Source organism: Mus caroli, unplaced genomic scaffold, assembly GCF_978045245.1.
Source record: "Mus caroli unplaced genomic scaffold, Mus_caroli_1 scaffold_12, whole genome shotgun sequence".
Classification (NCBI taxonomy): Eukaryota; Metazoa; Chordata; class Mammalia; order Rodentia; family Muridae; genus Mus; species Mus caroli.
The window spans coordinates 14323110-14340027 of NW_028227267.1; the positions used below are offsets into that span (position 1 = coordinate 14323110).

Sequence of the window (16918 nt, forward strand, 5' to 3'; positions counted from 1 at the left end):
AATTCTTCTCTTAGGCAGTGTTCTGTTGCTGTGAAGAGATGCCTAACCACTGCAACTCTTGTAAAGGGAAGCATTTAATTAGGGCTTGCTTCCAGTTTCAGAGGTTTAGTCCATAATCATCATGGTGGGGAGCATGGCGGCCTGCAGGCAGTTATGGTACTGGAGAAACTGGGAGTTCTACATCTAGATATTCGTGTAGCAGAAGGCGAGGGAGAGCAGCTGGGCCTGGCTTGAGCTTTTACAACTCCAAATTCTACCCCGGCTTTCACACTTTGTCCTACCAATCCTTTCAAGGGTTCCACTTCCCAGACGTTGAATGAAGTACAGGAGCCTGAAAGTATTTTGCGTGAAAGAATCTTAATACCCATCCTACCAAAAACAATCTACAGAATCAAAGAAATTCCCATCAAAATTCCAACACGGTTTTTCACAGACATGGAATGAACAATTCTCAACTTCGTATGGAAAAACAAAAACCCAGGGATACACAAACATGAACATAACTGTGGTGTATTTTAAGTGAGTGAATATGTTTGTGTGAAGTGCACTCACTCTCTGTGTGTATGCTGTTTGTTGACCTTAGCGTCTCTCATGTGCTCTCTGCCTAACACATTATAACTTAGAACTGTTAGGAGAAAATAAGGAAAGTGGGAAGGAAGGAAGTAGGGAAAATAGGAAGGTTGAGGAAATAAAAGAAGTAGAGCAAGCTAATTCTCATTTCTGTGTAGTCTGAGGATCTTTATCCTGTTCCTACAAGAGCTTCCGTATGGCAGATCAAACTCTTAAATTCATCTCTGAGCTTAAGGTGGGAGTAGTTTTACAAATACAATGCTTAAAACCCATATTTTTACTGTGTTTTCCATTACTACCTGTTTCTTATATTTGATTTTTGTTAGAATATGTTATTTTGTTGTACCCTTGAAATTCTGTTTTAATTTCAATTTTTTTCATGTCATATAAAACATAAATTTTGAAATTCAAGAAGATGTGGAATTAGATTGAAGGCGTGTGTCCTCATCTATTTTGAAATGTAAAGGTACAATTTCTAGGTCTTTCATAATGACTGCAAGGGCATTTCGTTTCCTGTAGAAAACTCTGTGAATAAGAAAAAATGCATATTTTTAAATTTCATATAATTCTCAGATGAAGTTTTTGTTCTTGTTTTGTTTTGCTTTTGAGGCAGGGTGTCCTATAGCCCTGGCTGCCCTTGATCTTGCTATGTGACCTGAATTACCTTCGGCTTTTGATATCGTGTTTTTATCCCCTGGGATTGCAGGCATACACAGTCCCATCCACAGGATTCTGGCTTTGAAAAGCCAACATATGTGACCTTCATCTGGCCAATTTACTGTCTATTTAGTATAATGGTTAAGTTCAGACAGTATATATTTTAGATTCTTAAAATTATATATTTACTGAAGAAATTAATTTCTTGAATGAAAATACATAATTTTAAGATCCCACTAATTATATTTATTTAGAAGAATTTGCAGGTTGTGAAAAACCGACATGCTAATTTTAATTTACCTTCTACTGTGGTTTTATTGTAGGTTTGATGAACTTGTAAAAAAATTCAAAGTTGAATATCATGCTGGTGGCTCTACGCAGAATTCAATGAAAGTGGCTCAGGTTAGTTATTTATTTTAAATTTAAAATTTTTAAGTAACAATGTATCAAAATAATTCTAAACTTTTGGTTACTTTACATAATACTTTCCAATTTTATTTTCACAAAACACTTGTTTGTTTTCATTTGAGTCTTTAACAGAACATCTAATAAGAATTATAACTTGCCTTTATTGATAAGCTTGGAAATAATTCAGTATGTTTATTTATTACTGTTATTTTTACATGTTATAATTTAGTAGAACTTAATATTTAATGGATGACCCTAATTTTTCTTTTATAAGTGAAATGTTTTTTTGTTTACATACAATGTCAACTACGTTGCAAAATTCATCCTTCATCCTTCGGTGGCTCAGTGCTGCCTTCTGTTACTTGAAAGTAGAGTCTTGCTCTGTAGACTTGGATGGCCTAGAGCTTCCTGTGTGAACTAGTTGGGCCTCAGAGTTATGGAGCACTAGAATGACAGGCACTAACTTAGTTAATGTAACAAAAATCTGTTCATTTTATAGAGGTGATTACATCCACTTGTAATTTGAGACATTTTCCAGGCTGATGCACGTAAGGAGAATCAGAGATATGAGGCTAGCTTGGGAAACACAACATGACCCCATTTCCAAACATAACAAAACTCTATGAATTTTGTATTCTATATGATGTAGAGAAAGGATATTGCTATAGCATATTAACATTCTTTATTATATAAATACATGGATAAAAATATGTATCTTTTTGTTTGCTTTGTTTTTTATAAAAGATAGGGTCTCACTATGTAGCTCTGACTGGAACTTGCCATGTCAAATTTATTGATCTGTATGCTTCAGCCTCTTGAGTGCTTGCTGAGATTAAAAGCATGGACCATCAAAACTGGCCAATCTGTTTATATGTTAACATCTAAGTGTGTGTTTTATGTATTAATAAATACATGTATATATTTATTTGTATATGAATCTATATATTTTAAAAATAGCCCAAGCATTCAGTAGATACTGAAATAAACACATTTTTAAATATAGTCTGAATAAACCACTAATCTGATGTTAAGATTTAATGTTAATTTTCAAGCTCCAGTTGGTATGAAAAAGAGTAAGGTAGTCATAGTTCAATTTTCATGGACTATGGTCATTCTTGTTAGTTGATAATGTTTTCTCTTTGAATTCTAATTAACTTTAAGGACTGGAGAAATGTAAAGCTGAGAAATAAAATTTAGAGAGTTGTCTCTCTCCTTCCTCCCTTCTTCCATTTTTATTAGTTGATTTAAATGTACGTTTTAATTACTCTGCCAACCAAAGTTGTAAATATTAACTGTCAATATTGTTTTCATTATGAAATGACTTAAGACTGTCTTTGTCAATTTATTTCTATTGTGAGCTCAGATCAATTGGAGATAAAACAACAAAAAGAGCAAAAGAAGCAAAATCCAGTGTTAGTAGCCCAGGCTAGTAACACCAGCTGCTTAGACGCAAGCACAAGCTGAACGCCAGCGTGCCTGGGTTACATGGTGAATTTAAGGCTAGCTCCAGAAACTTGGCAAAAATCTTATCTTAAAATTAAGATTCTAAAAACACTGTTGCAACTTGTAGGGTGGGTGGCTCATTCTTGTGATGTCAGCTCCCGGGGGCAGAAGCAGGCAAAGCTGAAGTTCAGTCAGCTAGGGCCATAGTGCAAGATTCTTCTTCCCTTTTCTTTAGTGGCTGACGAGGTGCTTGAGAGGGTGAAGAGAGGGTGAAGGCACTGAGTCTTGTCCCTTGAGTTCACATGATGGAATGAGACAATCTCTTCCTCGAAGTTTCTATTGGTTTCTGTACCTACACAGTACACAAAACACAAAATAAAGTGTAGTTTGTTTTTAAAAGTCAAGTACATAGAAAAAGCCTTGAGCTCAGTGGTAGAATGCTTGCTTAGCATGCACAAGGCCCTGTCTTCTGTCCCAAGAACTGCATACACAAAAGAATGACTTACATGTTTGGTTTTGGATATTATATTAATTTGTTGTGGCGACCATGTCAGAATATACTGAATGAATGGATTAAATAACAGAATTTATTTCTCAGGTTTCTGGAGGCTACAAGTCCATGGGCTTTCTTCCTCTCATAGATCACTGCCCCTTTTGATGTCCTCTAATTATCTTTTTCTCTGTATGTTTGGAACAAGAGATGTCTGGAATTTGTTCTTTAATGCACTTGTGTTTCTTATGCCCACATCCTTATGACCTCCTTGCGTGGATTTCTTTATGAAGTCTAAGGAGTAGAGCTCCACGTGAGCTTAAGCAGAGAATACAGAGGGCTGCTGTCTTTCCTCGCCTCTCTGCTCCTCTTCACCGTTTTCTCTTACTAGAGTTTGGAAGCTCTTAGCTCAATGCTGACTGACAAATTCTCTTATTCCTTGGGGTTCTTTAATATTTCATGTTAAACTATTAGTATAGTTTTGTTGTCATTCTTTTAACATTTATATTGCCTAATCTATACACATTAAGATGTCTACTATCAAAACAAACAAATGAAGTACGGAAAGTTAAAGGGCCCCAGCAGAGATATGGGCAGTTGGGGACTTTGTGCCCTGGGATGAGAGGATTTATGGTAGCACTGCTGTGGAGAGTGAGTTGCTAGTTCTAAAGTGAATTCAAGCTGGTGTTAACCTCATGACCCAAGAGTTTGGTTTCTGCATACAATGATTTGTTTGTGTTCTCCTAATACACATAGTTTGAAGTGTAATTTCTCTCTCTCTCTCTCTCTCTCTCTCTCTCTCTCTCTCTCTCTCTCTCTCTTTCTTCCGAGACAGGGTTTCTCTGTATAGCCCTGGCTGTCCTGGAACTCACTTTGTAGACCAGGCTGGCCTCAAACTCAGAAATCTGCCTGCTTCTGCCTCCTGAGTGCTGGGATTAAAGGGATGCCCCACCATGCCCGGCTTAAGTGTTTTTTTTGTTTGTTTGTTTTTTGTGGTTTGTTTTTGTTTTTGTTTTTGAGACAGGGTTTCTCTGTGTAGCCCTGGCTGTCCTGGAACTCATGCTGTAGACCAGCTGGCCTCAAACTTAGAAATTCGCCTGCCTCTGCCTTCGAAGTATAAATTCTCCTGTGTAATCATGTGTGGAAACGAGCCCTTTGGTGTGGTAACTAGAGTTAGATAATGTCCTGCAGGTGGACTTGGAAGAGTGGGCCCGTGGTCTTATAAAAGGTCCCTAGGGATACTGCATTAGGTAAAGTAAGCCAGTCACACTATCCCATAATTTATGTTTCTAATTACCTATGGTTCTGTGGTAGTCTGCTTCATAGAGAATGTTGAGTGGTCATTCTCAAAGACTGGGAGGAAGACAGTTGGGGAGTTATCGTTTCCTTCGCACAGAGTTTCCTCTTTTGTAAGATGAGAAGTACTCTGGAGCTGGACGGCAGTGTCATTTGCACAGAAACTGTAAATATACTTAATGCTAATGACTTGTATGCCATCATGGGCTTCATAGCAGTGTTTAGGGTAGGAGTCTCATGTACCTCAGTGATTGGATTGTACAGACATGGCCTGTGATAGTCTTGTAATGGTGAAACACCCCATAAAAACTCTCAGAAGACAACTGTTGCTCCGTAAAAGCACAGCTGTAAAGTGATTAGAAGAGGAAATTTTGTTTTATGGAATATTTATCATAACTGATAATTTATAAAAGATTTTAGTCATTGATTTAATAGTGAAGTCGAGAATATGGACTTTGGTGGTAGTGGCACATGCCTTTAATCTTAAGATGTAGGATGCAATTCTAGGTAGATCTCTGAGTTGAAGGCCAGTCTGGTGTATATAGTGAGTTCCAAGACAGCCAGGGCAAAACAGAGAAACCCTGCCTAGAAAAGCACGGAGTTAGAGAAGGCACTTGTTCTTGGGAGCTTGGGAATATATTAGAAATAGGTTTAAGTGGAAGGTTTTTGTTTTATTTTGTTTACTATTTGGATGGCTTTGAAGCTGTAAGGAATTTGTCCATCTTTATCTGTAGGGGAGATGAAGTCCCGCATTGGATGGAAATTGTAAGAGTTAAACTAGATACTGAATTTTAGAATTATACTATTTTCTATGATAGTTTAAAAAGTACTAGGGCTAAACACATTAACCTACTTCTTTAAGAATTTTCTTAATCTAGTGGATGGGGAGATGGCTCAGCAGTGAAGAGCACTGGCTACTCTTCAAGAGGATCTCAACTCAGTATCCAGTATCGAAATGTGGCTCACAACCACTTCCTGGGCATCTGACCCCCGTTCCTGGTATACATGTTGTGCACAGACATACATGCAGACAGCCTTTTAATACTCATAAAAAGATAAAAACAAAGAACTTGATCTTTGCATTTTAATTTTAAATTTACTTGTTCCTGAAGAGTGCTACAGGTTAGAACTGCCATCTTCTTCCGTGATTCTTTCAGTCGAGTTGAACATCTTCTTTTGATTTTTACTTTTCTAGTATTTCTGGCTATTTTTTTCTTGCTGATTAGTGAGCTAAGAACATTTTCAAATTGTAATTTATAATGAAGATAGGATAAGTGTATAGCTTCAAAAACTGTACTCACGTGAAGTTTGTTATGAGACGTTGGTCAGGTTTTCCAGCAGGTACTGATAGCAGGAAGTGTTTCCATTGTTAAGTAGCTGTTGGTAGATTATCTGATGTCTGTGTTAGTCATCATCTTAGTGAGGAAACAGTGACCTAAGATACCTGTCTCCTCATAAGATATAGTCTGGAAAATATATTTAGAGTCTTGGAGTCTTTAGTCCTGATGCAGTATTGTTATAACCCTTGACTTGAATAAATAAAGAAATTGAAGTTGGTCTTAAATCTTTCTGGAAGTCAAGCCAAGTAAAACAGGAAAGTAGTGCTTGTCATTAAATTATGGATTTTGTATTGATGGTTGATTGTCTTTTAACAGTTTTAATGCTGTGTATAAGTTTAAGGTATAAAAATAAACATACAGTCTCAACAAAACCAACTTTCAAATGTTAACAAAAATGCAGCTTACTTGACTATGGTGTTGTCACGGTGGCACACAAATAACTGGATTTGGGACAGAAGCCAGTGAAACAGCATTGTAGTATAACAGAAAGAGTTGTGGGTTGGACCAGAAAGATTGTGAAAGCAAACACGTAGAATACGAGACAACTGTTTTCTCGGTCGGCAATTTGTTAAAAATGAACTGGCCCTTTTTCTTTTTTTAATTAGATATTTTCTTTATTGGCATTTCAAATGTTGTCCTCTTTCCTGATTTCCCCTCCAAAAACCCCCTATTCCCCCCTACCCCCCCCCCCCTGCTGGAGTGATGGCTCAGTGGTTGGGAAGATCAAGTGCCCTTCCAATGGTCCCAAGTTCAAGTCCCAGTAACTACTTGATGGCTTCTATCTGTCTGAAGTTGCACTTATTTAACATAATGCATTAGCTCAGTTACCCCTTAGGCACCAACAACTTAAAGTCACATTAATGGACCAGCAGGTTTTACTCTAATAGCTCCTGAGATAACCAAGGAACATTTCTTCAGGCAAGCTCTTCCTCTGTAAAGCTTCTCATTGGTGAGTCTTCTTGATCAGACTCCAGGGTGTTGGGAACGTTTTTTGTTTTTGTTTTTGTTTTTTTTTGGTTTTTTGGTTTTTTGAGACGGGAACGTTTTTGATAACGAATGTGATGACTTGGTTACAATGTAGTTTTCACTCTGTTTGATATTACCAGTAATCATATATATATATTTACTTTAAGTGATATAACAGATCATGTCAAAACAAAAATGTTCCTAAAGGCCCTGTGTATTTTGGTTTACTTAAAAACACTAAAAATTTTAATGGAGCCACAACTACATACGAACATATATTTGTCAATGTCCTCCTCAGATTTAAATTTAGTCTCATGCATATTTGACAGGCAGTAAAAGTACAAACTTTGGCAATTTCCACATACTTCTTTGTGACTGTACTTTTGTGTGTTTTTGAAGATAGTATCTCACTGTGCAGCTCACTGTGTAACTGTGAACTCAGTTCTGCCCACATGCTTCTACTGTCTAAGTACTGCATTAAAGGGGTCTACCACCAACTGTCAAAGATTTACTTCTTTTCATGGGTTTCTGTTTGTGAGCCCACCCCCTTCCCTCACCCCTGCCCCAAGTTTGTGTTCTGGGAACCAAACCCAGGTCCTCTGATTAATAGCCAGTGCTCATATCTGCTGAGCCATCTTCACGCTCCTCTTCACACTTCTTATTTGTCAAAAAGCAGTATTTTGTGTCTATCCTGAAGAGAACTTGAAAAGAAAGTGTGATTTTCCTTACCTGTGATATTACTGGTTTCATACAACATATTTTCACATACCAAAATTAACAGACCACCCAATTTCAATGTGTGGTTTTCTTTATTTGCTAGGTTTTTTTTTAAAATAAAATGAGGTTAATTTAAACATTAAAAATTATGTATTTCCATTCACCGTTCAACTTTTTCAAATGATATCTAATGCAACTTTAAACTTGAAAGACACAATAGAAGGTCATCATGCATGCGAACCTAAACGATGCCTTTGGTGTTAGTTTATGGCTCAGTGGCTTACACAGAAGAGAATTTGTCTAACATGTGCAAGGCCCTGGGCTCAATCCCCAGCTCCTAAAAGATAACCAAAAAGATAATATCATTGTCTATAAACAGACAGAAAAACAGAAGTACCCGTTGTTTAATACAATACAAACTTGAAGGCTGAGGCAGAAGGATTATAAGTTTGAGGTCAGCCAGCATGGACTACACATCAAGACCCCCATTTCTAAAGAGGTAATTATTTGGGACAAAAAAAAATAAAAGTGTCCATTGACAATATACTACGCATTAGAAAGAAAAGTGTTATGTTGTAGCAGAAATTCGGATGCAGTTTTTCCAGAAAGGTTTAATGATATTTGAGCATGCTATAACAAAGCTGGCAGAAACTCATACAATAAAATATTGCTTCTTCTTCTTTTTTTTTTTTTTTTGATAAAAGTGCTTCAAACAACCATTGTGTCCTCTGAAGAGAACTTTTGGAGCTGGGCAGAGTAGATGCCCAGCGTGTGAGCATTCGTCGGCCACTTATGCTTAGCACTTTATGCAGATATGAGTCTTTACAGTAACCGCCACACATAGGTGGAACTAACTCCATATGCTAGATCTGTAACTGCGAAGAACATAAACACTAATGCATTTAGACTCAAAGTGTATGTGTTGTGCCCTGAGTTCAAAATGTATAGACTCGCCTAATAGGATCTTTTTCCTAGCAAGTAGTTTTTCCATAGAAATGAAACTAATCTGTCTAGTTGTCGGTTCACAATCCATCACCACCTTTTTTTGTTAATTATCATAATTAAATCTATACTAAAATCTCTTCAGTTGTACTTAACACTCTTAAAACATTTTCAATTATATACTTTTAAGTATATATAACATGGTGTATAAAATTTAATTATCAAATAGTTCATAGTTACTGTGCATGTTTATGTCCTATGTCTCTTAGGTACTAATGTCAGATTGGATCATGACCCATCATACTAGCCTCGCTAACTTAACTATCTTGGTAAAAGCTTCATATACGGCCAATTTCTGTATTGTTGCAGACTGGTGCTTCAATACGCCTCCAGTCACAGCACATGACAGACAACCAGACACACGGTGCTTTGGAAGGAAAGATAGACATGTTAGAAGCTGAGTGCCATCAGGCCATTGAGGGGACTTATTTACAGACCTCTGTGAGTTAGGTTAAAGGAAGGTGGCTTATGTAGCAGGCAGGGCAAAAATCACTTCATCTGAGTGGGAAAGTATCTGGTTTGTATCAAGACAATTTCAAAGATGGCGTTCTATTTTTGGCTTTGATGGGACCAGAGTTCAGTCATAAAACTCTGCATACCATTCAAATTCTTCAGTTTATTTATACTCTGATGGAGAAGCATACCAGAGTTACTTGCTGAAGGGCACATGGTAGTCACGTCTCAGGATGGCTGCAGTCAGGACAAGCTGGATGACTGTTGGTAATACATGTAAGTTGGCAGGGGTACAGGAGATACTAAAATCAGTCATTAACAAATACCACCTTTTACTTTTACCTTAAAGTAACTGTCCTTATGTGTGAATGAATAGTGCTAGGATATTATTTTGGCTTCCTTCTTTCTTTTCTTTTCCTGTGTCATTTAATTAGAATTAACCTTCTAAACTGATAGCAAGCCAATTTGAATATGTAGTATAGAAACACTTTTACATCTCCAACTTATTCTCTTAGTTACTGCTGCTGATCCCATCTTTATATACTGTGTTCACACTAATATAGCGTTGTAATGATTATCTCCTACATTTCCCTCTAAGCCATTTATAAATATAAACGTAATTATAGTGAAATGAAGTTGTACTAGGAAGTACATTACACGCTTGTGGAATGTTGACTAAACCCAAGTGTCCTTCAGGGGTGAGTGGATATAGCTGCACAGTGGAGCACTATTCGGCTCTAAACCAAAATGAAACCTGTCCTCCTGAGGTAGCATTGTGTTAAGGGAAACAAGCCAAACACAAAGACAGATACCGCATGTCCTCATTCATTTGTGGAACCCAGACATCAGCTTTACAGAAGAATGGACAGGAAGGAAGTGATCCCCAGAGCCTGAGTGGGGTTGTGGGGAGGACAGACTGAAGTCCATTATGGGATGCCGAAAACAGTGTAGTAATTGTTCCAGGATCTTCTTCATCATAGTAGGCTTAACACCGTCTATGATGTATTTTGAAATGTAATGTCAGCACTGAGGAGGTTGAGGCAGATGGGTCACAGGTTCAAGGTCAGCCTGTGCTTTATAGGTATCAAGACCCTACCTTAGCACTCTTCTTCTCACTATAGGTAAATACATCTGTGAAAATTCAATAGTACTAGCATTCATATTTACTTATGTAATTGCCTTTTCCAAAGCCCTGTATTTATTAATATGGCTTGTGATTATTGTCTACTTTCCTTTCATTGTAGCCTGAAGGACCAAATAACAATTTATGTAGGGCTATCTACATAAATAGATATATATGTTTTTGTTTGTTTGTTGTTTGCTTTTTGAGACAAGGCCTCATAATCCTGGATGTCCAAGAACTCACTTGGTAGACAAGACTGGCCTTGAACTCACAGATCTGCCAGCCTCTGAATCATATATGGTAGAACTAAAGGAGTGTGCCACACCTGGCTTGTGGTCTCTTAGGAACAAACTTTTTCAGTGTCTGTTTTTTGTAGGCCTATACTTTCTCCTATAGTTAATAATTAAGATGAAATGTAAATGACATAAGAATTCAAAATAAAATTCTAACTGTAATAATATTTTGTGCCTTGATATGCTTATGAATATGAAAAGGTGAAATAAAAATCTTTAGGCTCAGTCTCAACAAATACCTTTTTCACACTATATACTATATACTTTAGGGTTTTTTGTTTGTTTGGGGGGAGGGGTTCGAGACAGGGTTTTTCTGTGTATCTCTGGCTGTCCTGGAATTCACTCTGTAGACCAGACTGGCCTCAAACTCAGAAATCCACCTGCCTCTGCCTCCCCAGTGCTGGGATTAAAGGCGTGCACTACCATGCCCGGGCTTTTTTTTTTTTTTTTTTTTTTCCTTAATCAGCTAAGATGTAGCAATTCTTGTATCTCTAGTTTTTTTGTTAGATGTCAGTGCATTCCATCTGGCAACCATGACTTCTAATGAGGATGCGTCTTATTTTGGTTCTGTAGCACTGTAGACCAACTAATACCCTAGGCTTGACCCATAGTCTCCCACTAAATCAGTGCTACTTTCACTGCTGCCCCTTCCTCTTTCCTTTCAAGACAGGTTTTTATCCTGTACCCTGAACGGCTTGGAACTCACCATGGAAGTTGGCCTTGAACTTGTATACCCTAGCCTCTGCCTCCGTAATGCTGGGATCCCAAACCTGAATTATCCTGCCTAGCTAGGTCATCTTCTATGTTTTAAGGGAAAATGATTTTCCTTTATGCTTTGGTTCCTTTACCTTCTTATTCTTTGTAAAGTTCAATATAACCTGCGTATAATCACTGAAATTGGTCTTCTCTCTGTTAACTTTCAATGTTGGGGCTATATGAATTTTATGATTATTTAGTAATAAAGAATAAATTTTCATGTTACTTCAGTAACTACCACCTTTCTTAATGTAGTAAAATTTTCTTTCTCAACTGAGCAACGGTCTTTGGGTAAATTTATACTTCTATTTTTGCTATGATGCAAATCATTTCATCCAAACTACTAACTAAATATGTGTCAGCTCCTGCCAGATGGCCCCCGCGTCACAACTTTGCTTTGGTAGTAGAAATGAACAGTATGTCCCTAAGTACAGCTTACAGTTCATAAGCACATATTTACAGCTGCCAGTGCTGGTCTGAGTTTTCTTCACATACGATTAGGCACCTAGATTGCTCTCTGAAGCCTATCTTAGGATTTCTGATTTACTCTTATACACCTTAGCCTAGAAGTGGAGGAATGCTGTAACTTGCTTGTATAATTACAAACTTTTTGATCTTCCAGTTTCTGATCTCTCAGATAAGCCTCCATATTTACATTTAATCTGAAGTAATTTTTTTATATTGTATTTGTACGATTACACTTCCTCTCTTCAGACACACCAGAGGAGGGCATTGGATCCCATCACAGATGGCTGTGAGCCACCATGTGGTTGCTGGGAATTGCTCAGGACTTCTGGAAGAGCAGCCAGTGCTCTTATCCACTGAGCCATCTCCCCAACCCCTGTAGTAAATTTTTATCACTTTTCTGTTTTATCTTTAATTAAATTTTGAAAGAACTGCCTATTTTTTGTTTAATACAGAATATCATCTAATATTCCAGTTTCAGAATTTAAAATTTTTTTAAACCATATATGTACTGGGTGTCTAAAACATGTTTTCAAAGTTATTTTTGAATACAATAGAAACATTGACCTAAAATTCATAGTGTTATCTCATTTAGCCTTTCCCTTTGAGTAACTGCATTTAGAAGTTAAAATATTCTGATTGTCTACTTTTTTTTTTTTTTTTTACCTATTTCATCTACTCTAAGAGTGTTTTATGATACATCTCTGGAATTTTTGATCAGTCTAGACTACTTACATTTTAGAAGAAGAAATGGCTCTGGAGTGATCAAAGAGAACGCTCTGTTCTAACGCCTTACACCTGGAGCAGTTGTTAGCACCGTCAGCAGCACAGTTGTATTTATACTTATCAATCAGAGCAGGATGTGGCAGATGGTGATGCAACAGAGGCTCCTGTCAGATGCTGTCAGGGTGGATGAGATGCCTGGCAATGCCAAGACAAGGAGCAATGAGTCTTAAGAAGCACAAATCCTACTAAGTATATAACTGACTTTTCCAATTGTGAGTTCTTGTAGTCATACATTTTTCAGAATGAATTAACAATCTATTCAATGACCCTATTCCTTGTTGAAGTGGATTATTACATTTTAGTAGTTAAAATCATGAAAGCTGTTGTCCTTTCTCAGATTTTTGTTTGGAAACATGTTTTTTACTTTGTGTCAGATTTAATCTAAAATAACTCTAGTATTTCATCTCCTCCGTTCTCCACTTTTTCCCTGCTTAACCCCTAGAGCTGACTTTGAGAAACCTTCACAGCAGACACATTTTAGAACATGTCTCAGCACTGGGTTTGTACTGTGAAGTTTTCTGGTGTGGAACTGCATGTCACAGTCCGTCCATACAGAATGGCACGCATCTACCTTTTATGGGCCTTGAAGTCCTAGCACCCCAATATGTGACATTACATATGAATACCATTTCAATGTGTATCCCTGCTACCTCAGTTCAAAGAAGAGAGCTGTAGAAAGGAGTAATGGAAGTGACATTCTGTTTCTCACCAGTGGGTCTTACATTTTGTCTTTCTGTTTTGCAATTTTAATTCAGATGCTTTAAAGGAAGCAAAAAACAAGAAAACAAAACTTTGGATTATAAGTTCATTTATTTAAAAATAAAATTAAACTCATTTTTTTTCCTGGCAAGTCTCATTTATCAGTTGATAAAACAAGGATAGTCTTTGCCAATTCGGTTGTGAATTGTAGTTGTTACCTGCACTGTTTATAATGAAGAACTTTTCTTTATAAAAACAAATAAATAAAATGTCTCAAGTCAGGAAGCAGGTAGGCTAACTGAAGATCTTCACCTAGTGTTCCAATTCTCCAACTCCAATTCCCCAGTCTCATCCCTAGCTCTGCAGCAGACTACCTCATGCATCTTCCCTTCCCCCTCAACCCCAGTCTCCAGTGGATCACAGAGATCTTCCCCTCCTATCCTCTTTCCCCTCAAACTCCTAGACCCCAACTCCAGCAGGCAGCCCCTGGGAATACACAGGCTACTGCAGCCAGTGAATCAGGTAGGCTAACTGCACAAAGAATCTAGGAAATCTGGGACACTATGATAATATCAAGAAGAAGAATAATAGGAAAAGATGAAGGAGAAGGTCAAGCACAGAATATATTTTCAACCAAATCACAGAAGAAAATTTCCCTAACCATAAAGAAGATGCCTATTAAGGTGCAAGAAGGTACAGAACACCAAATAGACTGGGCAGGAAAGAAAGTTCCTTTGCCACATAATAATCAAGACACTGAATGTGCAGAATGAAGAAAGAATACTAAAAGCTGCAAGGGGGGGAAAAAACCCCGTAATATAGAAAGGCAGACTGATTGGAATAACACCTGACTTCTCAGTGGATACTCAAAAGGTCAGGAAGAGCTTGAGCAGATGTTTACCAGTGGAGACTAGTATACCAGGCAGACCTATCAGTCACAGTAGATGGAGAAATAAGACATGCAATGAAAAAATAAAATTTTAGTGCTCAAAGGAAAACTCCAACCTAAAGAGGTTAACCACACCCAAGAAAACACAGGGAATAAATCACACACACACACACACACACACACACACACACCTCACAACAAAGCAACAGGAATCAATAAACACTACTCACTAATCTCTCAACAACAGTGGTCTCATTTCCTCAATAAAAAGACACAAAGAAAATGGATTCAAAAACAGTATTCGTCCCTGCTGCATCTAAGAATCACCTCTAATCATCAAAGATAGGCATTACCTGACAGCTAAAGGATGGAAGAAGATATTATAAACAATTGGACCTAAGAAGCAAGCTGCTGTAGCCATTTCAATATCTTACAAAATAGACTTGAAACCAAAACTAAACAAAGGAGACAGGGAAGGATAGCAGTCATCCAAGAAAGGAACACCCAAGAAGAGGACTTTGCAATTTGTAATAGCTTGGTATCAAACACAGGAGAACCAAAATCCAGAAAAGAAACACTAGCACAGCTTAAACCCCCTATTAACTCTCACACACTGGTAGTGGGAGACTAAAATAGACTGGCCATCTAGTCAAGAGATAAACAGAGAATTGTTGGAGCTAACTGATGATAGGAAACCAAACAGACCTTACAGATATTTACAGAACATTTTACTCAAACAGAAAACATTATATCTCCTCAGCATCTCTTGGAACTTTTTCCAAAACTGCCCACATACTCGGACACAGTGCATCTTTTGACTGATACAAGAAATAACTCCTTTTATCTGACAATCACAATATAAATCTAGATATCAACAACAGAAAAGACTTTGTTTGTTTGGTTGGTTGGTTGGGGTTTTTGTTGTTGTTGTTGTTTTTGTTGTTTGTTTTGTTTTGTTTTGTTTTTGAGACAGGATTTCTCTGTATATAGCCCTAGCTGTCCTGGAACTCACTTTGTAGACCAGGCTGGCCTCGAACTCAGAAATCCACCTGCCTCTGCCTCCTGAGTGCTGGGATTTAAAGGCATGCACCACCACTGCCCCAGAAAAGACTTTTTAAGAATTGAATGAAATTAAATAGACAACACATCAAACCTTGGCAGGTAGTGTCGACACCTAATGCAATAAAAGCTTCCTACAGTGTATACATACATAAAGGAGATCTAAAGGAAATCTCCAGATAGAGGCAAGCCAGTCCCAACTGGCCATCTCTTGTCACCAAACGAAGCTTGCAATACCAGGGTTAGGTTACATCTAATTGAGTTGTCAGCCAAAGGGGTATCATGGCAATCCCCAAATAACCCAAGCTCTTCTCAAGATTGTACATTGCTTTTCAGAAACTGATGACAGTGCCCATTGCTGAAGATAACACATTACTTATTGAGCGTGGAGAAGTTGGGCTGGTGCCTACATAGAGCATTCACCCCTGTGTTTGCTACAGGAAGTACTCTGAATGCCACCAAAAGAGAAACAAACAGCAAGCCCAACACAACCCTTTGGATCTACGTTAATATCCTGTCTGCAAGATATACGAGGGCAATCTTGGCACAAAGCCTGTTGGAGTACCCACCAGGCTCTGGTTGGTTGATTTGACTTGAGGCCCCCTCCAGGAAATCGAATCCATAACCTATACTGATTGGGTGTTCGGGAACCTGAGAGTAGATAACCTGGGGATCTAGGGTAAAACCAAATACTACTGCTTAAAAAAAAAAAAAAAAGTAAAAGAATACAAAATAACAATAAAATGACTCCCAATCACATTCTGCTATATGAGAGATCAACATCATGCTCAGCCATCATCAGAAAAGCTTTCTCCTGCAGCAGATAGGAACACAAACAGAAACATAGGCGCACATTATGCAGAAAGTGAGAGAACCTGGAACACTTAGCCCTAAGGAGGATATGTCTGACACATCCCTCCCTCTCTATAAAGACCCCAGGAACCCTGCAAAACAGGAGGCGGAAGCGTGTAAGAGCTAGAAGGGCTGGAGGACAGCAAGAAGACAGCTGTCTAAATTAAAACAATCCAAGCACATAATGAACTCACAGAGACTGAGGAAACATGGACAGTGCCTACACTGGTCTGCACCAGGTCATCTGTGTACATATTATGGCTTCCTTACTGTGTGAACAGCGGAGTTTCTGATACTGTGACTTCTCTCGTGCTCGTTTCCTTCCGTTTGTTTGTTTTGTCCAATTCCAATGTGTTTCACCTTACTAAATTTTATTTCATTATTTTTCCTTAGAAGCCTATTTTCTAATGAGAGACAGAAAGAGATTTGTTTCAGATGTCTTTCTAAGTTCATCAAAATTTAAATACTGATCTGGAGACCAAATGATTGTTCTTAGAGCTGAGAAGCATACAAATTGTAATGTAGTTCAATAATAGCCAAAGATGCGAGCCTCATAAAATCAGATCACCTAGAGAAGACCACTCCAAACAATGACTATGGGTCTGTAATTGGTCAATTTCAAACTCTTTCAATTGTTTTACATAGTTTCTGACT

At 37.8% G+C, this 16918-nt stretch overlaps 1 protein-coding gene across 2 annotated transcripts in view; it reads left to right on the forward strand.

Annotated features, from left to right (window-relative positions):
- Adk (adenosine kinase) overlaps positions 1-16918 on the forward strand; it is a 400940-nt gene that overhangs the window by 121079 nt on the left and 262943 nt on the right. For both annotated transcript variants that reach the window (XM_021182427.3, XM_021182428.3), the window contains exon 4: positions 1551-1629. In XM_021182427.3, coding sequence (XP_021038086.1) covers positions 1551-1629 — 79 coding nt within the window. The remainder of the gene's footprint in view (positions 1-1550; positions 1630-16918) is intronic.